Raw genomic sequence first — 23,624 nt, 5'->3', positions numbered from 1 at the left:
AAAATTTAACATGTTATTTTTTTCATTTCACTTCACCAATTTGGACTATTTTGTGTATGTCCATTACATGAAATCCAAATAGAAAACCCATTTAAATTACAGGTTGTAATGCAACAAAATAGGAAAAACGCCAAGGGGGATGAATACTTTTGCAAGGCACTGTATATACCGTATACTGCCCAAGCCTATTACTTACCTGCCAGTGTTGTGATTGGCTGTGATATTCGCCTATTGATTTCTCAATAGGCAGATGCCGCTTCGGTGGGAAAAATCAATAGGTGAATATCACAGCCAATCACAACACTGGCAGGTAAGTAATCATGTTAAACACTATCATTCCACTATTGGTGCCAAATTATATTAGATATTTTCTGAAAGTACAATGCTAATGTTATTTTAAAAGTCCTGTGTAGCACCTTTTTAAATAAAGTTTGATTTGTATTGCAGGAGGCTGGTTCTGGGGGTGAGACCAGAGGACCAGACTCAATGAGTTTCCAGCGAAATGTCAGAGAAGTCAGGGCAGAGCACCAAGGCAAAGGATGGCAAGACCAAGTATGCAACCCTTAGCCTCTTCAACACGTACAAGGGCAAGTCTCTGGAGACCCAGAAAACTGCAGGTACGCTCACGCTTCCATCACACAAAATGTCTGCCTCTCCTTGTGGCTAGAGGTGGATTTGGGATTGTCCATAATACAGGGATGCAAACTCGTCGCTTTTCGGCGATATTTGCAGTTTTGATCTGAAAATAGACCATCCACGTGAATTGTGTAGATCCGAAGAAGAAGAGAAAATCGGGGGAAATCCAAAACCTCGAGAAACAAAACCAAGATAACGGAATTTGGCACCAAAAATTTTTTATCTTCCCTATGTGTTCCTGTCCAGGGAGACAGAGATTATCATTACATGTCATGATAAACCTTAAACGCAGACCAAAGAGCCCAACTCCCTCCTACCCCAGGACACAATTTTCTGTCTATTGTGGTTTGGAAAGTTAACAGTATTGAGATTAATCAAATGTGTATTATATACAGTACTTATTCTCTGAAAATAGGCACTTTTTTTTCTTGCACTTAACACCGATTTGTCACGCTTTTCCACAACAAAAAACGTTTTTTGGGGGGTCCTCACCTGCTTGCATCCCTGAAAATAAATGTGATTATGTAAACTCTGCTCCTTGCTAAATGTTTCATGCCCTCTCCTCTCCCCCTGTCCAGTGGCTGCCAGACATGGGCTCCAGAGTTTGGGTAAGGTTGCTGTCAGTCGGCGTATGCCCCCCCCTGCCAACCTGCCCAGCCTGAAGGCAGAGAACAAGGGCAACGACCCCAACGTTAACATTGTCCCCAAGGACGGCAGCGGCTGGGCCTCCAGACCTGAGGGAGGAGACGAGAGGTGAGATACTAGGGCTGCCCCTGAATGAATCTCTACACACACTGTTACTAGGTCAGAGTTATTTCTCGGCCCTAATAATAAACTACTTCTCCACTATCTCTCTCTCGCCTCCTTCCCCCCTCTCCTCCTCTTTGTGCTGTGTGTATCAGGCAGTCCGAGACCCCCCCACTCCAGCCTAACCCAGGGCCCCCCCAACCCCCAGAGGTCTCGTCCTCTGTAGGGGGCAGCAGATCCTGGGCCAACAGCAAGCCGCCACCACCACAGCTAGACGGAGGAGCCCCTCGTGTGAGCAGCCAGTTCCACCAGGAGTTCCCCAGTTTGCAGGCGGCCGGGGAGGCGGAGAAAGGGGAGGGGCAGGAGGAAGAGCCTTATGGACCTGGACCCAGCCTCCGACCTCAGAGTACGAACACACACTCACATCATTCCCCAGTCTGTCCTCAGAACATAAGCATTACACTCCTTTCTACCCACTACTCATGGACCAAACTACCCGACCTAAAGGTTGTTATTCTACCACAGAAATGACTGGTCTGTGTTGTCTTGTGTTGTCCCTGCTCCCCTATAGATGTTGGTAGTTGGCGTGAGGGCGGGGGCAAGAATCTGACCACAGCAGCCAGCCCTTCTGAGATGGACAGCCATGGGTCAGAGGAGGGAGGGGCAGTCCTCAGCACCCCATCACCCCCTGGGGAGGTGGAGGAGGGGAGCAGGGTGCCCCCTAGTGAAAAGCGAGAGGTCAGGGAGCGGCTGCTCCTGTCTGCCAAGCCTGCACCCCTCTCCTCTCAGCCCAAGCTACAACCCCCCTCCTCCTCCTCTGTGCCAGCCCAGCCTAAACTCAACGGGGGCCAGCAGGCCCCTGCCGGTGTGCCTCCCCAGTTCCACCCCCAGTTCAGGGGCATGATGCCACCCTACGTAAGTGATGGACTGATTATTGATTTGTATGGGTTATTGATTTTACTTGGTATTAATTTATGATGCCCCGCCCACTTGACCCAGTTCCTAATCGAACATGATTGTTTTCCTCCTTACGACCCATTCACAGACAAGCAAAACATTGTTAAATATGAATGAAATGTGTTAAAACTATTACATAACAAAAACGAATCAAAATACATTTTTATGTCACATGTGCCGAATACAACAGGTGTAGACCTTACAGTGAAATGATTACTTACAAGCCCTTAACCAACAATGCAGTTTAAAGAAAAATAGGTGTTCAAGTATTTACTAAAATAAACTGAAGTTAAAAAAGAAAGAAAGAAAAATAACAAATAATTGAAGAGCAACAAGAGTACCGGTACCCCCTATATACAGGGGGTACCGGTACAGAGTCAATGTGCGGGGGCTCAGGTTAGTCAAGGTAATTGAGGTTACATGTAGGTAAAGGTAAAGTGACTGCATAGATAATAAACAGAGTAGCAGCAGCATAAAAATGGGGGGTCGATGCAAAAAAAGTCTGGGTAGCCATTTGATTAGGTGTTCAGGAGTCTTATGGCTTGGGGGTAGAAGCTGTTAAGAAGCCTTTTGGACCTAGTACTCCCTGACGAAGGCCATGCAGCCGAAACGCGTCTGAGTTTTTAAACTTTGTTTCGATTGAACATGCCATACAAATAAAGGCGTTTTAAATTAATTATATGGAGTGCCTTGGTCCTCCTTTCTTTTTGATATGTTAAATCTGTTGTGGAAAATTAATGAAAAAATGTAAATGTTTTTCACGTAGTGTAAACTCTCAGATGCCGAGCATCGTTAGCATTAGCATTCTCATAGGCTTAGCCTGGATGGGTTAGCTAGTTAGCATATTAGACTGTATCTAATGGTCGTTATCAATGCAGGCTGTATCCCTTTTCAATCAAAGATCAATGCTTGAAATGGCAGTGTTGTTAGACACAGAATATCAATGACAAAAGACAGAAACAGTGCCAAAATGTTTTGTAGATGACATTAGGATATTTCCAATCTGTTGTGCCAAAAAGCTAGCTAGCTAACTCACCCAGTCAAAGCCTATGAGAATGCTAATGCTAACAAATGTCGCCTTAAGCGCTTATACTAACGAGCCCTTTCCCAACAATGCAGAGTTAAAAAGTAAGATCAAATTGCAAAAAAGGAAATGGTAACACAATAAAATAACAAGACTATATACAAGGAGTACCGGTACCGAGTCAATTGAGGCAGTATGTACATGTAGGTAAGGGTAAAAGTGACTAGGCAATCAGGATAGATAATAAACAGAGTAGTAGCGGCGTATGTGAAGATTGTGAAAATGTGTCAATATGTGTGTGTGTATGTTTTGTGTGTGAGCATATGTTGTGTGTGTGTTGGAGTGTATGTGTTGGTAGGGTCCAGTGAGTGTGCATAGAGCTGGTGCAAGAGAGTCGGTGCAAATTAAACGGGGGTCAATGCATATAGTCAGGCTATTCATTTGATTAACTGTTCAGCAGTCTTATGGCTTTGGGGTAGAAGCTGTTCAGAAGCCTTTTGGTCACAGACTTGGCGCTCCGGTACCGCTTGCCGTGCGGTAGCAGAGAGAATATTATGACTTGGGTGGCTGGAGTCTTTGACAATTATTTGGGCCTTCCTCTGACACCGCGTGGTATAGATGTCCTGGATGACAGCCTCTTCCTCTGGTTTTATTTAAATTACAACTTTCCACAGGCCTTTAAAGCCATATAGTCTAGTAAGGCTATAACACGGTAAATAATGTTTTGTGATAACTGCACTTGGGGCGTGCTCGGCCCTCCGTTTCCTGTAGTCCATGATCAGCTCTTTTGTCTTGCTGACGTTGAGGGAGATGTTGTTGTCCTGGCACCACACTGCCAGGTCTCTGACCTCCTCCCTATAGGCTGTCTCATCGTCATCGGTGATCAAGCCTACCACCGTCATGTCGTCGGCAAACTTAATGGTGGTGTTGGAGTCGTGCGTGAACAGGGAGTACAGAAGGTGACTAAGCACACACCCCTGAGGGGCCCCCGTGTTGAGGGTCAGCGTGGTGGATGTGTTGTTGCCTACTCTCACCACCTGGGGGCAGCCTGTCAGGAAGTCCAGGATCCAGATGGAGATGTTCATCTCTGAGCTGTAGTCAATGAACAGCATTCTAACATAGGTGTTCCTTTTGTCCAGGTGGGAAAGGGCAGTGTGGAGTGTAATAGAGATTGCGTCATCTGTGTATCTGTTGGGGTGTAATGCAAATTGGAGTGGGTCCAGGGTGTCTGATGATGGTGTTGATGTGAGCTATGACCAGCTTGTTTGTGACTGGTAGAAAAACAATCGCAACAAATTGGATGCAGCCTTGTTGCCAGGCGTCATAAGGTGAATAAAAAGATGTGCAATATCTTACCTGATGTGGGATGTTTTCTTGTCAATAGTTGCTAGTTTGCTAAATATTTCTTTGACCTTGCAGAGTAGGATTCTCCTAGTAATGGCCGGGTGTTGTGTGTTTCTGTGTCCTGTTCTAGATGTTCAATGCGTATCCTAGGATGCCCTTTGCTCCAGTGCCAGGGAACATCAGATACCCTGTTCCACAGGATGGAGCCAGGTGAGTACGCACTGCACACTCCTACATCCCAACACACTTCATCATTATTACAACAACATAACTTCTTAGACCTCACATCACCCATTCCCCAGTGTACTGACCCTCCTGTGTGTGGTGTCCCTAGGAGGGTCCGTCCCCAACAGGGGCCCCCCCAGGCCTGGATCAAGGACCCAGACAGACCCTCAATCATCAGCGCCACAGAGCTCAAAGAGCTTGACAACCTGGACACAGAGGCTGACGAGGGCTGGGCTGGTAAGATTAATCTGTATTTATACATAATGATTTTTTACATTCGTTACGTTTTAGTAGCTTTTCATATAAACTCAATGTAACGGTAACCCTCATCTCTCCCTGTCTGTTCTCCAGGAGCTCAGATGGAGGTCGACTACACAGAGAAACTTAACTTCAGTGACGACGAGGAGAACCATGCCGCCAAGGAGAAAGGAGAAAACTGGTGAGTCTCACTGAAGAAGGTACTTCCTTTTCTGCCTCACTACCTGGGTTTGACAGACTGTGTTTGAACCATGGTTTTCTGTACGCCTCGAGACTGTTAGACTAGGCATTACCATGTAGAGCTAACACAAGATGCCTAACCATTGCTCTCTGTCTCTCTCTGTCTCTCTGTCTCACTCACTCAGGGAGTGGATGGGTAAAGTGGAGCGGATGAGGCCGCAGCGCCCCTCAGACGGCCATGAGGGCAGCAAAGGCTCATGGGTAGATGGAAGGGACCCCAGGGCGCCCTCCCCAGGCAGTAAGGGGGCGTACAAGACCGGCCCACCACAGGACCACCAGGTGAGGCTGAGGGTGGCTGTTTGACTCGGTTTGGGGTGTGTTTGACTGGATGGAGGAATCCAGGACTAATGCACCATCAAGAGATTTACTATACAAGTTCATTTAGGTTTTGGAGGTTTTAAGGTAAAGTAGTAGTGTTATTCATTTATTCTTTCTCTATCTCTCCAGGGTCAGCCAGGTGGGCGCTCGGTGGGCAGCGGAGCCCCTCGCGTGGCTAAACCCTCCACCACTGCGCCCCCTGCTGGCGAGGAGGAGTGCGAAGCCTGGCGCCAGAAACACAAGAAGCAAGACCTGTCTGAAGCGGTAGAAAGAGCCAGGCGGAGGAGAGAAGAGGAGGAGAGGAGGATGGAAGAGCAGAGACTCGCCGCCTGCGCAGAGAAACTGAAACGCCTCAATGAGAAACTCCGCCCGGCGACAGAGGCAAAGCACGGCCCTGCCGCCGAGACAACCAATGATGAGACGGGAGCTGTGCGTGAAGGCACACCTCATTTGTCTGTTCCTCCCCCTGTGTCCAGCCCTACACCTTCACAGCCTGCCCCTTTCTCACAGCCCCCGAACATACCAGCCCCTCTCCAGGACAGAGAGAGGGTGGAGAGGGAAAGGATTGAGAGGGTGGAGAGAGTAGAGCCTAGTGCGGAGGAGGAGAGTCCATTTGTGCCTCGCCAGCCCAGCCCTCCAGTCCAGAGACCATTGTCCATACCCCCAGAGCCTCGGCTCGGAGAGGGCCCCCTGGGCCTGGTGGGTCCCCTGGGCTTGGTGGGCCCCCTGGTGGAGGAAAGCCACACTGAGAGACTGACTCCCATGCCTATCCGAGACTACTTAAGCACCGATGAGAGCAGAGGTGAGCCCCCTGGCAGAGCCCTGTGTTTCCACCAACATAAATTAAACTGCTGCTTTACCTCCCAGTCTTTCACTCCCAGCAGTGCCACTCTTTGTTTATTTCAATGACAAGGTTTTGGTTTAATTTCAGTGTGACTGACTACTGTCTCTCTCTCTAGTGGAGGAACCTGTGCCCCTCTCTCTGCCCCGTATGGACCCCCTCAGTGGAGAGGACGCCCCTGTGGCCCCCCTGGACCTTGAAGGAGAGGCGGGGGCTGCCATGCGCCCCTCTCTCACCTTGGGGTACTCTAAACAGTTCCAGAAGTCTCTTCCCCCGCGCTTCCTCAGGCAGCAGGTATTGGACTGGTGTTGCTTTGTGTTTTTATACCCAATTTTACATCTGAAATTCTTCTTGGAAAAAATAAAGTTACTAAATTCACTTACATTCCATCTCTGTACTCTGGAGTCCTGAAGTTTTAATGTTGTCCATGTTATGTTGCAGGAACAGATGAAGCAGCAGCAGTGGCAGCAGCAACAGCAGCAGGGTGGTGGGGCTGTGTCCCCATCAGGAGGAGGTGCGGGTGGAGGAGGTGTAGCTGCCCAGCAGCAGCACCGCTCCCTGTACCAGCCCGTCGCCCCCCCTCACCATCAGCAGCACCTGGCTAATATGGGCTTTGACCCCCGCTGGCTCATGATGCAGTCATATATGGACCCCCGCATAATGTCTGGAAGACCACCGCTCGACATGCCAAACATGCATCCTGGACCTGGTACGGAGATGCTGACGTGTGTTTTGACTGTTTAGGTTTGCTTGTCTTCTGTGGGTGTTGTTGCCCTGTATGTGTTTGTCACAAATAGCCATACAATTTATAGCGTATATATAAACTGTAAAATGTTATAATTTTGACTGTCCCTTCTCCTCGTTTACAGGGCGGATGCCTCCTAAGCAGATAGTTCGTAGAGAGCCAGGGGACAACTCCAGCTCCAGTTCTGACTCCTTCGACCACCTGACCAGGCCCATACGGGACCACAGTCTCCCCTCTGAACCGCGCGTAGTATGGGGGTCTGACCCATACCCCCAAACTGAACCCCTGCCCTCTGTCACACCCCCTAAAGCACGGGAGGACAAGGATACCAGGTGAGGAGACAACACAACACTCAGGCTGCATCTTAATACACTAACCTGGCTTTCTTGCCTCCACAGTAGATAGGAATGAGAGGACCCCCATTTAGAGCAGAAGCCCTTCTGTCATCAAGTGTGGTCCAATTGTCCACCAAGTTCGTAGAGTTTTTGATTAAAACATCTCTCTTTCCCAGATTGGACTCTGGGTTGGAGCTGGAACGGGGTCTCCCAGCCATGTACGCCAGCCAGGACCACGGTCCCCTGGAACCCCACGGCAAGACCAACTTTTTCAGAGACTCCACAGAGCCCCTGTCAGTGTTGGGCCCCGGCCCTGAGGAGGCTCCAGAAACCCTGCAGAAAGAAGGAGGGCCTGGTGGGTCTCCCTTTGAGCCAGTGGAGCCTGGCCTGCCCACTGGAGAGGTGGAGGCTCTGGGACAGGCCATGCTACAGAGAACCATCTCCCAGGGCTCCAGCCACTCCCTCAAACTGGATGAGCCCAGGTTTGACAACCTCCCCCTGGGCACAAAGACACTTGAGCTCCAAGATCCAGAGGAGAGGCCAGGCGCGGAAGATATGAAGGCCAGTAAAGAGCCTTTCTCCCAGGCTGCTGTGGCCAACAACAGGGCCACCCCTCCAGCTGATGGCCTCCAAAAGCCAGAGAAGCTGCCCCTGCCGGCCACCAGCAAGCAGAAAGCTGAGCTGCGCTGGGGAGGGAGGTCTGGGGCCGGCCGGCGGGACGGGCCAGGGGGAGAGAGGCCTGTACGCAGGTCTGGACCCATTAAGAAACCTGTACTCAGAGACATGAAGGAAGAGAGAGAGCAGCGGGAGGAGAGAGAGCGACACCGTGAGAGAGGAGAAAAAGGGGAGAGACCCAAGAAGAAGGAGGAGCGAGGAGGAGGGAAAGCTGTCTCTGCGGCTGCTGCTGTGTCTGAGGGCCCCAGGGACAGACCCCAGGGAGAAAGAGAGAGGGACAGACCCCAGGGAGAAAGGGAGAGGGACAGACCCCAGGGAGAAAGGGAGAGGGACAGACCCCAGGGAGAAAGGGAGAGGGACAGACCCCAGGGAGAAAGAGAGAGGGACAGACCCCAGGGAGAAAGAGAGAGGGACAGACCCCAGGGAGAAAGAGAGAGGGACAGACCCCAGGGAGAAAGAGAGAGGGACAGACCCCAGGGAGAAAGAGAGAGGGACAGACCCCAGGGAGAAAGAGAGAGGGACAGACCCCAGGGAGGAAGAGAGAGGGACAGACCCCAGGGAGAAAGAGAGAGGGACAGACCCCAGGGAGAGAGGGAGCGGGACAGACCCCAGGGAGAGAGGGAGCGGGACAGACCCCAGGGAGAGAGGGAGAGGGACAGACCCCAGGGAGAGAGAGAGAGGGAGAGGGACAGACCCCAGGGAGAGAGGGAGAGGGACAGACCCCAGGGAGAGAGAGAGAGGGAGAGGGACAGACCCCAGGGAGAAAGAGAGAGGGAGAGGGACAGACCCGAAAGAGAAAGGGAGAGGGACAGACCCCAAGGAGAAAAGGAGAGGGACAGACCCCAAGGAGAAAAGGAGAGGGACCGACCCCAGGGAGAAAGAGAGAGGGACCGACCCCAGGGAGAAAGAGAGAGGGACAGACCCCAGGGAGAAAGGGAGAGGGACAGACCCCAGGGAGAAAGAGAGAGGGACCTACCCCAAGGAGAAAGAGAGTGGGACAGACCCCAGGGAGAAAGAGAGAGGGTGAGGGTCAGAGCCCAGGGAGAAGGAGAAAGAGAGAGGGACAGGCCCCAGGGAGAAAGAGAGAGGGACAGGCCCCAGGGAGAAAGAGAGAGGGACAGGCCCCAGGGAGAAAGAGAGAGGGACAGGCCCCAGGGAGAAAGGGAGAGGGACAGACCCCAGGGGGAAAGGGAGAGAGAAAAGGCCAGGGAGAGGGATGGGAAGAGTGAGGCCCCTGAGACAGAGGGGTCTGGGAAGGGCCCCCAGAGATCCAGAGACACACATGTCCTGTCAGGAGCCCCGACACTACCCTCCCAGGACCACAAGACAGACCAACTACCGACCAATGACAAACACCCTGAACCTAAATTACCCTCTAGGAAGGAGTCCAACCTGCCTCTACGGGCCTACCGCCGTGAGGAGAAGGAAAGAGACCGGGAGAGAGAGATGGAAAGGGACAGAGAGAGAGACTGGCCGGCTGATGGTTTTAGAGGCAGAGGGGAGTACTACTCTCGAGGACGGAGTTTCCGGGGGACTTACATTGGTCGAAGTAGAGGTGGCCGGGGTCGTAGTCGAGGGGAGTACCCTTATCGGGAGCCGCGCTCGCGCTCAGACCTCCCTTCCGCCGGTGGCGCCGCTGCCTTCCGCTGCCGTGAAGAGAGCGAGACGCGCAGCGAGAGCTCAGACGTCGAGGTGATGCCCAAACGCAGACGGCGTCGTGGCTCCGATACCGACTCAGAGAGCGAAGGAGGACGGGAGTCCGCTAGCGACACAGGGGCTTCAGACCGTGAGCCCAGCGCCAAACCACCCCGGCCGCTCCGCAGTGAACTACCAGGAGAGCCCCGCTCCGGACCACACAAACCTAGCATCGGACCCCATCACCTGGGGGAGAAAGGAGGGCCCAGGGGAGGAGATGAGGGAAGGCCCAAGCCAGGCTTCCTGCCCAAAGGAGATCCTTCACGGCGGGGGAGAGGGGGACTTTTCAGCAGACGAGGGGGGGCCAGGGAGAGATTAGGTCCTAGGTCAGCTCCACTTAGTCGACCAGGAACCAGAGAGTCATCCTCCCAGTGGCCCTCTAAACCCATGGAGACCTTCCGCCCCGAGGACACAGAACCCTCATCATCACGCTATGACAACCGGGACACCCACTCTGACCAACGGCCCATTCGAGGAGACAGAGACCGACCGTTCGAGGGGAAGAAGTTTGGGGAGGGGGGACCCCAGAGTAGCAGAGACAGAGAGAGGCCCCGTCGCCCTCGGCCAGCCCGACCCCCCAGACAGGACAAACCCCCCCGCTTCCGGAGGCTGAAGGAGAGAGAGGCTGCTGTCTTAGCTGGAGGAGAGACAGGACCCACCTCCACTGCCCCTCTCCCAGCCTTAGTGCCTGGCCCTGTCTCTGTGTCCCCTACCCTCTCCAGAGCTCCAAGGACCCCCGTCACCCTGCCTGTAGAGGGGGAACCCACAGCTGCTGACCTGACCTCTGACCCAGCCCTGCCTGAGGCTACCCCTCCCACCACCTCTGCCGTGGGCACCAAGTCACCTGACCTGTCCACGCAGAACTCTTCTGACCAGGCCAACGAGGAGTGGGAGACGGCGTCGGAGAGCAGCGACTTTAACGAGCGTAGAGAACGGGAGGAGAGGAGGGGAGCGCGAGAGGCTGCTAGCGCCACTGCCCAGCCCTCGGCCCCAGCCCCTCTACCCCCTCAGAGCTCAGCACCCCCCAGTAGGACCCCCACCGAGGGAGGGGTGACGCCCAAACGTGAGTCAGCCGGGCCCGCTGGGGGCAGGAGGAGTTTCTCCAGTCAGCGTCCGGTAGAGAGGCAGAACCGCTGGGGGAACAGCGGACCCAAACCAGGCCGCGGCTACGCAGGGGGGAAGGGAGAGAGGAGAGGAGGGGGCAAGGCTGGACGCAGAGGGTGAGTCATCCACCAATCTCACACCACGATTTGGTTTGGCCTTTTAGTTTTGTGCATTGACTGTTTGCATGTTATATCTTCACTGTTAACATAATGAACAATATCTTATTATAAACCCATATTATACAACCAAACTCCTTGCTCTGCTGTTTCAGTTTGTGAGTGTGAATAAGAGCTGTGGAAGTACTCTCTTCCTGAAGGACAAATGTCTCTCATCCCCTTTCCTATCGTATCCTGTTCTAATTGCTGGCTGTGTGTTTTGGTTTGGAGTTATATATAGAGAGAGCGAGTCAAGGTATATTTTTGGTCTGCTACCTCTCTACTGTGGCCGCTCTCTCTGGAGGAGAATACACTGGGTACACATCACTCCCTCTCCCTTTCTGCCTGCATCTCAATAGTCTAAAGTGGTTTCCTTTCCTTGTCTCCTCACCTTCACCTGCACTGATGTGAAAGCAATGTCCTCAATTACATTACTATATATTGTGTAATCAGAAAGGACTACTAAAGATCCTAAAGTTTTTAGACTATTGGATGCACGTCTTGTTTTTTTTTATAAATCTGCTGTTTCTCTGTACAGTGGCCTGTCCTCTTGTCTCTCTCTCTCTCCCTAACATGTCTCTCTCTCCTCCCCTCCAGAGCGGCCCCTAACCCAGACTCAGCCCCAGGTGGGGGAGTGGTGCGTACTGGGGGTAAAGACCCTGCTGGACGCAGGAAGGACGAGACCAAACAAACCAAACAGAAACCCAAGGAGAAGGAGAACGCTCTGTTGCAGTTTGACCTAAACAACTATGCCAGTGAGTCACATGCGTGCACACACCTGCTATCTTGTAGGGATGTAACAATTCACCCATACTCATCGGTCCCCGGTGTAAATGTTTAAGATGCGAGTGTATCGGTCCGCGGGAGCCCAAACCACTCCAAACGAAGCATGCATCGGTAAGAAAACCGACCCAAACGTTATGAATCGTCGGTTCACTCAAGTGTTTTTACTCGTATACTTTTTTTCTGCCTTGTTCCAAAAATACCTCTGATCTGTTGACTGAATTGATGCGTCCTCTCCTTCAGCTTATCAAACTTTTATGCAAATACAGTTACTGCGTATGACATTGATCTACAAGTCAGATAACTGTGTGCTCAGTGCGAGAGACACAGCTGCTCGCGCCAACGAGAGGTAGGCCTACCCTGTCTCTGTTCTAATATTTGTACTAAAACAGATATTATACCTTCAGCATTCAGATGTTTGTAAAATGGCTTTCGCAATATTGAGGGACAACCAATGTAATTTGCTGGGTCATTATTACCAAATGCGCTTTAGAAAATTGTGTTTTACCGGTGGAGCTGTGTAGGCTACCGGAGTGTACACAACTTGCATATTGCTGGTTGCACATCTAACTGCTGATTGGGGATATTCATTGCCAGGCTCACCGTATAAAATATTTCTGGTAGTTCTGCTACAAACATTTAGTGCGTTTGGTCATTTTTACATGAACAGGGTAAAGGTGTAATTTCATAACAGGGACAGCAATAACTTTATGGAGGGCAGCTCTCCTCCATAAAGTTCCAAACGGTCAAAACCATTCGCTTTTGAGACTTGGTGAAATCCCAAACTGTGTTTATATTAATTGGCTATGTACATGTCATAGCTAATTTCTAAAGATAAATATTGACATATTACTAGCTCAAAACATTTTAATCTGCTATATGACAAGTTAATCAGTGGGTGACACAAGGAAGTAAGGGGACAAAAACATGAATTGCCCCGCCTAATCTGATAGTGGTAGATACCCTATGGATCAGCTCACACAGTAAATCATTCACACACACTCTGCTCAGAGATACCGGCTAAGACCGATTCAGCTCCTGAGCTCCATCAGTATCAGATATTATCAGGCGGCAGGTAGCTTAGTGGGTAAGAGCGTTGTGCCAGTAACCGAAAGGTCGCTGGTTCTAATCCCCGAGCCGACTAGGTGAAAAATCTCTGTGCCCTTAAGCAAGGCACTTAACCCTAATTGCTCCTGTAAGTCGCTCTGGATAAGAGCGTCTGCTAAATGACTAAAATGTAAAATGTAAATATTAATTTAGAATGGAAAATGAATGCATCGATTCATTCCACAAATCGAATTGCACAGAATAGTTTCAAACTAAACGTATAGTTCCTGTATCGTATCGGAGCCCGTGTATCTAGATGCGTATCAAATCCCTACTATCTAGTGTCCATCTTGAAATTACATTGAATTTTTTCAATATGCAACGGGTACTGTAATGCCATATTGGCTCAATACTAGGGCCGGGACGATACTTGCATCGCAATGCTCATTAGTGTCGTGGCAAGGAAACGGAACATGAAGCGGATTTAACTTCTTTAGGAAAACATCCCTAATGTTGGAAACAAATATTATGTTGTCACATTTATTTCTTTATTTTCAAAGCTATAGCACACACTATTTTACATACAGCAGGGATCGTCACAGCCCTACCAATACAGAATTTGACATGCTATTGTTCTAGAACTTGTACCTTGTCCATGGAACTGATGTCACTTTCTATGTGCTGTCCTGTAGGTGTGGTGATCATAGATGACCATCCAGAGGTGACGACCTTAGAGGACCCCCAGTCTAACACTACAGACGACGGCTTCACTGAGGTGGTCTCACGCAAACAACAGAAACGACTACAGGATGAGGAGAGGAGGAAGAAAGAGGAGCAGACCACACAGGTGAGAGAGGGAAGGAGGGAGAGGGGGTGTTCACTTCACCACTGGGAGGCAGTCACTCCTGTATTGACTAAACACAAGACTTTTAGTCACACTGAGGACCGTAGGACCCTAACATCTGACATCACTAACATGTATGTTGCCTTATGTGTCGGTTTATAGCACTATGGGAAGAAAGGATCAGGGGAAAAGGGGAGGGGAGGAGGCAAGCTGCCTCCAAGATTTGCCAAAAAACAACAGCAGCAGCATCAACAACAAGCATCACAACAACCACAGCAAGCCTCAAAGCCGCAGCCTCAACAGCCCTCACCTCCCCCCCAACAACCCCAGCCCCCCCTCTCTGCCTCCAAGCTCCCGCCCCCCTCCCAGTCTGCTGCCTCTCCCCAGACTCTGGAGGGCTCTGTGGCCACCCTACCCCCTGCCCCGACCCCCATCACCGTGGACTTCACCTCCAAGACCCCCCTTCCCCCCGTGGCCCTGCTCACGCAGCCGCACAGCACTCTGGGTACGGAACTCTGGGAGAACAAGGTGGCCGGATCCACCATTCTCCCAGACGTCAAGAAACGTGAGTCACACAACATCAGGACAGTCATATTTCACAACAAGAGATGACATTTCATTAGTTAAAACTTCTACATGAGCTAGTGTTGTTCATATGCTTGGTCTCATATCTGTTGTGTGTGTTTCAGTTGGACCTATCAGCCCTCCTCAGCCTCCTTCAGTCAGTGCCTGGAACAAACCTCTCACATCCTTCACTGGGACTGTCACTCCTGAGGTACGGACCTCCCGCTCTCACTGTCTCGCTCTCTCGCTGTCTGTATAGTAGCCATCTAGCACAGTGTTTCACAACCTGTATTGTACAACAGACTGACTAGCTATGGATCCGTTCTGTTTCATTGTGGCTCCAAATAAAGGGCTTGGTTGGTTAAAGTGCCTTTGTGTGTTGTAGGGAGTGAAGCCTGGCTCAGAAGGCAGTGTGGATCTAGGGATGGACAGTATCCAGTTTGGAGCCCCATCCTCAGCTGGCAGTACAGACAGCGATGGTGTACTAGCCATGCTTGAGCCTGGACCTGACAACAAACTACCTGCTCCTAAAGAACAGAGACAGAAACAGCCTCGTGTCGGGCCTATCAAAACACAGAAGGTAAACACACACTGACTGACACAAATACTCAGAAAATCCATGGTGACTGATACGTTTCTGCAAAGAATTACATTTACATGATTCTTCATAGTTTCTCAACTTTAAATGCATCTCTTCTCTCTCCTTCCATCTCCCTCCCCAGCTCCCTGACATGGAGCCAGTAGAGCCTAAGGAGTACAAGCCTGGCCCTATCGGTAAAGAACGCTCCCTGCGAAACCGCAAGGCTAAGGACGTCCGCGGGGGGGAGGGAGAGGGTCTGGATGGGGGGGTAGTACCAGGAGGAGGGACCAGCAGAGCAGTAGACTCCAGCCCCACCAACACAGACACCTCTGTTCCTGAGCTGGGGGGCGATATCGAGGGGATGATCACCATACCCTCGGCAGAGTATGCCTGCAGCTCCAAGGTGAGAGGGGATGGGTTGGTTGGTATGGTATACCCAATATTGCCACCAGTCTATCCACCACATTCATGAATGCTCCATTCATTCCAGTTCTATTGACTTAAACTTGTGTGTGTGTGTGTCCTGCCAGGAGTCAGTGACCGACTACACCACCCCCTCGTCCTCTCTGGCTGACAGTGTTCCTACTGGAGGGAGTAAGATGGAGGAGAGCCTGGTGGCCAATGTGGCCCTGCCCCACTCTCTGCCTCTCCCTCGTAGAGAGGCCTTACAGCAGACCTCCAGCCTCAGTACTGTCTCTCCTGCTTCTGTTGACCTCACACTGAAGGTACACACACACACACACCACACACCCCAATGCATAGTGTGTCTATTGGCTTCTAATACGTGATCTGATTTCTCTGGTCAGATGGAGTCAGCCCGTAAAGCGTGGGAGAACTCCCCGAGCCTGGTAGAGAAGAGTTCTCCTGTCAGCTCCTCTTCTCCTATCACCTCCTGCACCTCCTCTTCCTACTCCTCCTTCTCCTCTGCCTCCATGCCTCAGATACCAGTAGCCTCTGTCACACCAAGCACCTCTTTGACAGGTACAGTCTTTCTTTGTAAGTCAATAATACTTGTTATACAATGCTTTTACAGTAGTACACTAATGCTAAATGGATTGACGGTTGGGCAACGTCACCCACATAAACTGCAACAGCAACTGGGTGTAGTGACATCTCCCCCCTCTATGTCCTGTCACCATCCCCCCAGGTGCTGGGACATACACCACGTCCTCTCTGAGCACTAAGACCACCGCGGCCTCTGATCCCCCCAACATCTGCAAGGTGAAACCCCAGCAGCTGCAGGCTGGATCCATAGGCGGGACCAACTTCTCCCAGCTGGGCTGTGTGGCCCCCCTGCTTCCCCAGCAGCAACAAACTCCACAGGTCTACGTCTCCCAGTCTGCAGCAGGTGAGTCCTCCAACACATCTGACGCTTGTATGCACTTAGAGGTATGACTAGGGCCAGGAGTTTTTCCTTAACTACATGACCTCACCAGAAAATGACTTGGCCCTAGTTAGTTACTTAGACTTAGTCTAGCAGATACTACTAAACCTGAATGAACAGTTCTGTTGAATGGGTCTAGTGTTGTGCTCCTCTCTCGTCTCGTATCAGTGACTGCTGAGTGAGCCTCTCATTGGGATGCTAGCTATAGAGCTTACTACAGTGCAGTAGGCCCCATAGGGAGGTCAGGTATTAGCCTCTATCAGAGAGAGCTGAGCCCACAGGAACAGCCATCACGGCTCATAGAGGACATAATTACCTCACGTCTCCATAGAGGACACTCATTTAGAGAAAGGTCAATGCATTCACAATCCTTATGTGGTCTGAGATGGAGACAGCTGTAATGTTACTGTGAAAGTGATGCTTGTGATTAAAATGTCCTCAGGACACACACAATAGTCTTGCATTTGTCAGGATTGTGGTGAGTTTGTGAATTGGAGTTTTGATCCCTTTTTCTTTCACTCGCTCTCTGTCTCTGTGTAGGCTCTGCAGCCCAGATTCCAGCGTTCTACATGGACACTAGTCACCTGTTCAGCAACACCCACCCCCGCCTGGCACCTCCCCCTCTGGCACAGCACCAGCAGCAGGGCTACCAGCCTAGACTCTCACAGGTACACACTACAAGGATCTCTTTAACTAGTCTTAAAGCTTAAACTGCCTTTAATGTAGCCTTATTCTCCCCATGTGTAGCCTTATTCTCCCCATGTGTAGCCTTATTCTCCCCATGTGTAGCCTTATTCTCCCCATGTGTAGCCTTATTCTCCCCATGTGTAGCCTTATTCTCCCCATGTGTAGCCTTATTCTCCCCATGTGTAGCCTTATTCTCCCCATGTGTAGCCTTATTCTCCCCATGTGTAGCCTTATTCTCCCCATGTGTAGCCTTATTCTCCCCATGTGTAGCCTTATTCTCCCCATGTGTAGCCTTATAAGGCCTTATTTTCTCCCCTCCAGCAGCAGGCGGCGGTGCAGCAGATTCCTATCCCAATCTATGCTCCCCTACAGGGGCAGCACCAACACACACATCAACACACACACTCTCACCAGGCCCAGCTAGGCCTCAGCACCGGACCTCCCGTCTCCCAGCCACAGGACCTCTTCAGCTCCTCACTGCAGCCTTACAGGTAACAAACACACACACACACACACAATTATATGTATTTATCAAACAATGCTGTTTGGTCAAATGTATGTAGTGTCATTCTGACCGGTAAGAGGAGTGTGTTGTGTGTGTTTGAACATACAATATGTAAACTCATCTCCCATCTCCCCTCCTCTGTCCTTCAGATCTCAGCAGGCCTTTATGCAGAGCAGCCTGTCCCAGCCCAGTCCCATGATGTTATCAGGGCCATCTCTCCACAGCTACCCCGGGGTTGGGGGACCTGACCTGGGCAAGCCCCAGTCCAGCCTCGCCTACCAGCAGCCCTCCAACACACACACACAGCACATCCCAATCCTGTTTGAACCACAGCTCAACCAGCCCTCTGGCATGGGAGGTTCCCAGCTGATAGACACACACCTACTGCAGGTATGGAAGGTACACACAACGTAGTTACAACCTTCTTATAATGTATTCACAACTGTTGAGAACTCATGTTATCTTTGTAAACGCTCAAGCAAGCTTCTATGTGGTCATACAAGAGCTTTGTAAGAAGTGGTTGGGAATATTATTGTCCTAACCACCCCCCTCTCGCTCTCTCTCTCTTGCTCTCTCCAGCGTCAGGGGATGAGTCCACATTCTAACCTGTACTCAGGACAGGTGCAACAACACGGACAGAGCAGTTACTATAGTAACACACAGTCTCCTAGCTCTGCCATGCAGCAGGTATACACATTATTTACACACTTTCAAACAGAGGCTAACTTCTGCAAAAGGAGGGGTGGGGGGGCAGCGCCAGGAGGATTGTCAAAACAGACAATCGTGACATTGGAACTAACTCACCCCTCCCACTCTACTCCTCTCGCTCTCCCTCCCTCTTTCTCTAGGTGCAAGTCCCAATGCCAGGCTCCCAGCTCGGTCTTCCTAACTATGGTTCCGGGGGCGGCCAGCCCCTCCTGGCGCTGCCCCCCACCCCTCCCCAGGCCCAGCCCCCCAACCTCAGCCGCCAGCCCCCGGTCTCCCAGCCCTACAGGGGACCCTTCGGACCCACTCACACACACAGCATGATGCAGCCCCCCTCCAGCAAGGTACACACCAGGGAATGATAAAAGGTTCAGCATGTGTGAGAGACACTTTTGTATGTCTCAAAGCCCTTTCATGGCCTAATGGTTTAATAGATGCCTGTATTATGTCTTCTGCACTGGTGTGTGTGTGTGTGTGTGTGTGTGTGTGTGTGTGTGTGAGCATTGTGTTGGTGAGATGCTAGCAGTATATGATGTAATGTGTCTCTGCTCTTGTGTGTTTCTATCCAGATGTGTGAGATGGACATGAAGCTGTTTGGCAGTGGGATGGACATGAAGCCTGGGACTCCTCCTCACAGCACTAGGAGCACCACCCCTACACCTAGTCCTTACAGGTAACACACATTCTCACACACACTACACCTAGTCCTTACAGGGAACACACATTCTCACACACACTACACCTAGTCCTTACAGGTAACACACATTCTCACACACACTACACCTAGTCCTTACGGGTAACACACATTCTCACACACACACTACCCCTACACCTAGTCCTTACAGAGAACACACACTACACCTAGTCCTTACAGGGAACACACACTACATCTAGTCCTTACAGGGAACACACACTACATCTAGTCCTTACAGGGAACACACACTACACCTAGTCCTTACAGGTAACACACATTCTCACACACACTACACCTAGTCCTTACAGGTAACCCACATTCTCACACACACTACACCTAGTCCTTACAGGTAACACACATTCTCACACACACTACACCTAGTCCTTACAGGTAACACACATTCTCACACACACTACACCTAGTCCTTACAGGTAACACACATTCTCACACACACTACACCTAGTCCTTACAGGTAACACACATTCTCACAAACACTACACTTAGTCCTTACGGGTAACACACATTCTCACACACACACTACCCCTACATCTAGTCCTTACAGGGAACACACACTACACCTAGTCCTTACAGGGAACTCTCTCACACACACTACCCCTAGTCCTTACAGGGAACTCTCTCACACACACACTCACCTCTAGTCCTTACTGGTAACAGTCTCACACAGACCCTGTCCCACCTTCTACCGGTTGTATGAGTGTACCAAGAGCTGATGTATTGTTGTCTGGTCAGGGCCAGCTCTACGTCTCCCAGCAGCCAGTCCAGTAAGATGAGCAGCATGCTGTACCAGAAACAGTTCCAGCCCAGCTCTGCTGCCATGAGGATCACACAGCACTTCCCTGTACAGTTCAACCCACAGGTAACACACGCACACACATACTGGGGCGCAACAGCGTCTCTACTTCCTAAGGCGGCTGAAGAAACTCTGCATGCCGCCCCGGGTCCTCTCCAAATACTACTGCTGCACCATCGAGAGCGTCCTGACCGGTTGCATCACAGCCTGGTACAGGAATTGTTCCGTCCACACCACAAGGCTCTCCAGCAGGTGGTGAAGACCAGTACATCACTGGGACCGTGCTCCCACCCATCCAGGACATCTACTCCAAACGGTGCCTGAGGAAGGCCCACAACATCAAGGACCCCACACACACCCCAGCCACGAGCTGTTCTCTCCCTTACCGTCGGGCAGACGGTATCGGAGCATGAGGTCTGATACCAACCGGCTCAGAGACAGTTTCCATCTACAATCCATCAGACTGCTGAACACTTGAACTGGACTGACCACCTGCTCTGATTCTCCACACCTTACCACACTCACTCATGCGCACACACACACCCACACAGAAATGCGCACACACACACACATCACAACTGCTGCCACCAGACTCTTATGATACTGCTCAATTTATACACATCCCCCACTTCCTCAATACACATGTAAATATTGAACTATAAATTGTACCTGCCTGTATTATACTTATGCTAAATTCTATTCTACTGCCATTTACTTTATGTTCATATTTTTATATTTTATTATCTATTGTTGTATTGTCGAAGGAACCTGCAAGTAAGCATTTCGTGGGACAATGTATACCATGTGTATCCTGTACATACGACTAATAACATTTGAAACTTGTGATAGAGGTCAGCTTAACACTAACCCTTTTTATTAGAAAGAAATCTAAGGAAAAAGTGTTGATGACATTAACACTCTCCTTCTCTCCCTCCTTTCAGATGATGTCCCAGCCCAACCTGGTCTCTCCTCTGGTACGCCCTCCCCCCCACACCCAACATGCTAACTCATTTGGTGGAGGGATGCAGCGTTCACCTATGGGCCCGCCCCCCATGTCTCCCTCTCTGGGAGGGGGTTTGATTCCTCACCCCCGGCCGCCACCGCAGCAGTTCCCCCAGATGCACCCCTCCCACCCCCCCAGAGGGCCTCTTCCCCCCCTTGCACCCAGAGGCCCACCGGGTCCCCGAGGCAACCAGGCAGAGCAGGACCTCAAGGTATAGTACTGCTTGCTGATTAGTTGACTGGTTGAACTAGAATGTGCCTGGTGTTGAAATCCTGATGTCTCCTAAATGAACCCAGCAGTAGTGATGTGGTCGATTGTGTGACTCATTTGATTGCTGTATTCACTGATTGCTGTCCCCAGGCGAAGCAGCGAGCGGAGGTGCTCCAGTCGACTCATAAGTTCTTCTCAGAGCAGCAGCAGCTCAAGGCTCCGTCAGTCTCCAAACCCTCTCGTCTCGACCAGGGGGGCGGCAAAACCCCCCTCGACATCCTGCCCCCCAACCACCAGACGGTGGGAGTCGTTGAGCGCCCTGAGCCCGACAAACCCTCCCTGTCAGCGGGCAAGCCCATCCGCACCGGCCCCATCAAGCCCCAGGCCATCAAACCAGAGGAGGGGAAGTAGAGCCTCACATCTCCACAGATGGAGGGATGGAGGAGATGATCCAGCTGCTCCACTTATTCATGTAATCACTCGCTCTCACACATCACCCTCGCTGGTGTTAGAGAGGCAGAGAAAGAGAGGACAGGTGGGGGTGTATAAGTCAATGGTTACTGAGAGGGCTACTGTGTGTGTTCCACCCTCCTCCCATCTCTCTCTCACCTTCTCCTCCTCTCCTGTCCTCCACTATTGGGGGGTCTGTGTGTGATTTGAGCCCCGCATCTTGTAATTTGGGCGGGGCGGAAGACGGCAAGCTGTACTTCAGATGTCTACCAAGATGGTAGAAAAAGATCCAAGGGAGAGAAGAAAAGAAAAGATGAGATTCTCTGCCGAGTTTGCCATTTCTATAGCTCTATGATTTCTGTTCCTTTCTTTTTTACAATAGAATCACGTTAATACGAGGACAGGGCTGTTATTTTTGTTAACAGAAGAATGAATCAATCTTTTGTTTTTGTAGTTGGAACAAACAATCTTATTTAAAGATGTATTTTAGTGAAGCACAGACCCGTTCTATTCCTCTGCCGGTCTTCCACACATCATTGCTAACTAACACGGCTGTGTGAGTGTATACAAGCTTGTGCGATCACCACACACACTCCCCCTAGCGCTCAACGGTTTCACCAATATTCACTAAAGAGAGAAACAATGAAATCAGGGTTTTTCTTGAAAGAAATTGTAAGATGCAGCAGTTGATTTATTGATTCATTGATTAGTCTGCCTTTCCTCCTGCTCTCATCTCTTCGCCTGAGCGGAATGATAAGGTGTGTGTGTGTGTGTGTTTGCGTGGTGCACACGGGAGGCCATTGCCTGGTTCTCCTGTATCTTTAGCCAAAGGTTGAGCGTGCAAGGATGATTTCACAGAGCCTTGAGAATCCCTGTTGCTATGGCAGCATGGTGGAAGGGGAGTTATTATTATGGGCTGTCTGTAAACGGTTAATACAGACAGACAGACAGACCCTGAATCCAGTCTGGGAGCTCTCTCCCACATCCCTTCCTCCCTCAAGAGAAAGGAGGGTAGAATACACCTCTCCACCACCGCTCACACACCCATCCTCACGGTGTCTCCCACACTCACTCACTTCCCTGTAGGGCACCCAACCCTGCTGCTACTAACAGAAAGGGAGAGTGAGTACAGTTCAGTGTGGCTTTCTGTTAACCCTCACCAAGAGGGAACGAGACAGAAGGGGGAGAAATAAAACAAAATTAGAAAAAGCCTTGAGTTGAACTGTAGACTGTAGTTCTGCTGCATTTCGGGGCAGAATGACAGGTTTTATAGTGTTGAGAGGAGAGATCGGTTCCGTCTCCTGTCTCATCTCACTTCCACTCACTCAAGCCTACACCACTCATCGCTGGTTTACCATGGTGACAAGGGTCCTTCAGAAATGTACAGTAGTATGCTCCCCTAGTGGGGAGGGGGCTAACCCCCTCTAACCAGAACATGGGATGAGGAACCTTGTGTAGGAGGACGGGGGGTGATGATGGGTTTTGTTTTTTCTTTTACTTGTACAGGGGGTACCTTGCTGTATTAAAATATGTACGGTCTTACATTCTTGGTTTTAGTTAAGAAACTAATAAAATAATATGCTGTTTAAAAAGTGACCCTGTGATGGGGTAGTTTATTCAATCTGTTTTAACTCATGATTCTGTCCAAAGAACCAACATGTAGTTACAGATGGCACCACTAGATGTCAGTATCTAGATGGGAATTTCAAGACTAATACCGTAGGAGGGAAAAACGCAACATTTACTTAAGATCACTGTCTACTACTTCATCCTCGTTCTCAGGCGCATGCAGGGTGGAAATAACACTGCTCACACACTTTGCACACACGTCCAGTTAGGTTGGAAACCCAGAGGCCAGGATTTATTAGGAATGTGGAAGATCTCCAACTGTTTTGACCATTCAGTCCTACTACAGCCTCATGCTGAAGTGATTCTCTAACAGTATGAACCTTGGACCCACATCATTCAGGTGTCCCCAGTTTTTATGAAACCATAAAAAAGTGGGCTTTTATTCTTCACAACCTCTTTGAAGCTGTCAACTGAAACCAATTTGGAAAT

General features: G+C 50.5%; 1 protein-coding gene across 1 annotated transcript in view; it reads left to right on the top strand.

The window, feature by feature from the left end:
* The window catches only part of prrc2c (proline-rich coiled-coil 2C), a 28,984-nt gene extending 5,822 nt beyond the window's left edge, over positions 1 to 23,162 (top strand). Inside the window, exons 3-34 of the mRNA XM_045205817.1 lie at positions 448 to 617; positions 1,215 to 1,389; positions 1,539 to 1,789; positions 1,955 to 2,298; positions 4,839 to 4,918; positions 5,043 to 5,170; positions 5,285 to 5,372; positions 5,557 to 5,710; positions 5,879 to 6,551; positions 6,709 to 6,884; positions 7,032 to 7,299; positions 7,460 to 7,667; positions 7,847 to 8,657; positions 9,495 to 11,260; positions 11,897 to 12,054; positions 13,822 to 13,976; positions 14,136 to 14,538; positions 14,663 to 14,748; positions 14,923 to 15,117; positions 15,260 to 15,520; positions 15,648 to 15,842; positions 15,924 to 16,098; positions 16,265 to 16,465; positions 17,042 to 17,169; positions 17,510 to 17,679; positions 17,843 to 18,092; positions 18,273 to 18,380; positions 18,542 to 18,742; positions 18,968 to 19,071; positions 19,843 to 19,969; positions 20,845 to 21,117; positions 21,267 to 23,162. Coding sequence (XP_045061752.1) covers positions 503 to 617; positions 1,215 to 1,389; positions 1,539 to 1,789; positions 1,955 to 2,298; positions 4,839 to 4,918; positions 5,043 to 5,170; positions 5,285 to 5,372; positions 5,557 to 5,710; positions 5,879 to 6,551; positions 6,709 to 6,884; positions 7,032 to 7,299; positions 7,460 to 7,667; positions 7,847 to 8,657; positions 9,495 to 11,260; positions 11,897 to 12,054; positions 13,822 to 13,976; positions 14,136 to 14,538; positions 14,663 to 14,748; positions 14,923 to 15,117; positions 15,260 to 15,520; positions 15,648 to 15,842; positions 15,924 to 16,098; positions 16,265 to 16,465; positions 17,042 to 17,169; positions 17,510 to 17,679; positions 17,843 to 18,092; positions 18,273 to 18,380; positions 18,542 to 18,742; positions 18,968 to 19,071; positions 19,843 to 19,969; positions 20,845 to 21,117; positions 21,267 to 21,527 — 8,688 coding nt within the window. The 5' untranslated portion in view covers positions 448 to 502 and the 3' untranslated portion in view covers positions 21,528 to 23,162. The remainder of the gene's footprint in view (positions 1 to 447; positions 618 to 1,214; positions 1,390 to 1,538; positions 1,790 to 1,954; positions 2,299 to 4,838; positions 4,919 to 5,042; positions 5,171 to 5,284; positions 5,373 to 5,556; positions 5,711 to 5,878; positions 6,552 to 6,708; positions 6,885 to 7,031; positions 7,300 to 7,459; positions 7,668 to 7,846; positions 8,658 to 9,494; positions 11,261 to 11,896; positions 12,055 to 13,821; positions 13,977 to 14,135; positions 14,539 to 14,662; positions 14,749 to 14,922; positions 15,118 to 15,259; positions 15,521 to 15,647; positions 15,843 to 15,923; positions 16,099 to 16,264; positions 16,466 to 17,041; positions 17,170 to 17,509; positions 17,680 to 17,842; positions 18,093 to 18,272; positions 18,381 to 18,541; positions 18,743 to 18,967; positions 19,072 to 19,842; positions 19,970 to 20,844; positions 21,118 to 21,266) is intronic.
* Positions 23,163 to 23,624: the final 462 nt, after the last annotated feature.

Source organism: Coregonus clupeaformis, chromosome 20 (genome assembly GCF_020615455.1).
Source record: "Coregonus clupeaformis isolate EN_2021a chromosome 20, ASM2061545v1, whole genome shotgun sequence".
NCBI lineage: Eukaryota > Metazoa > Chordata > Actinopteri > Salmoniformes > Salmonidae > Coregonus > Coregonus clupeaformis.
This window is presented reverse-complemented; position numbering and strand designations above follow the sequence as displayed.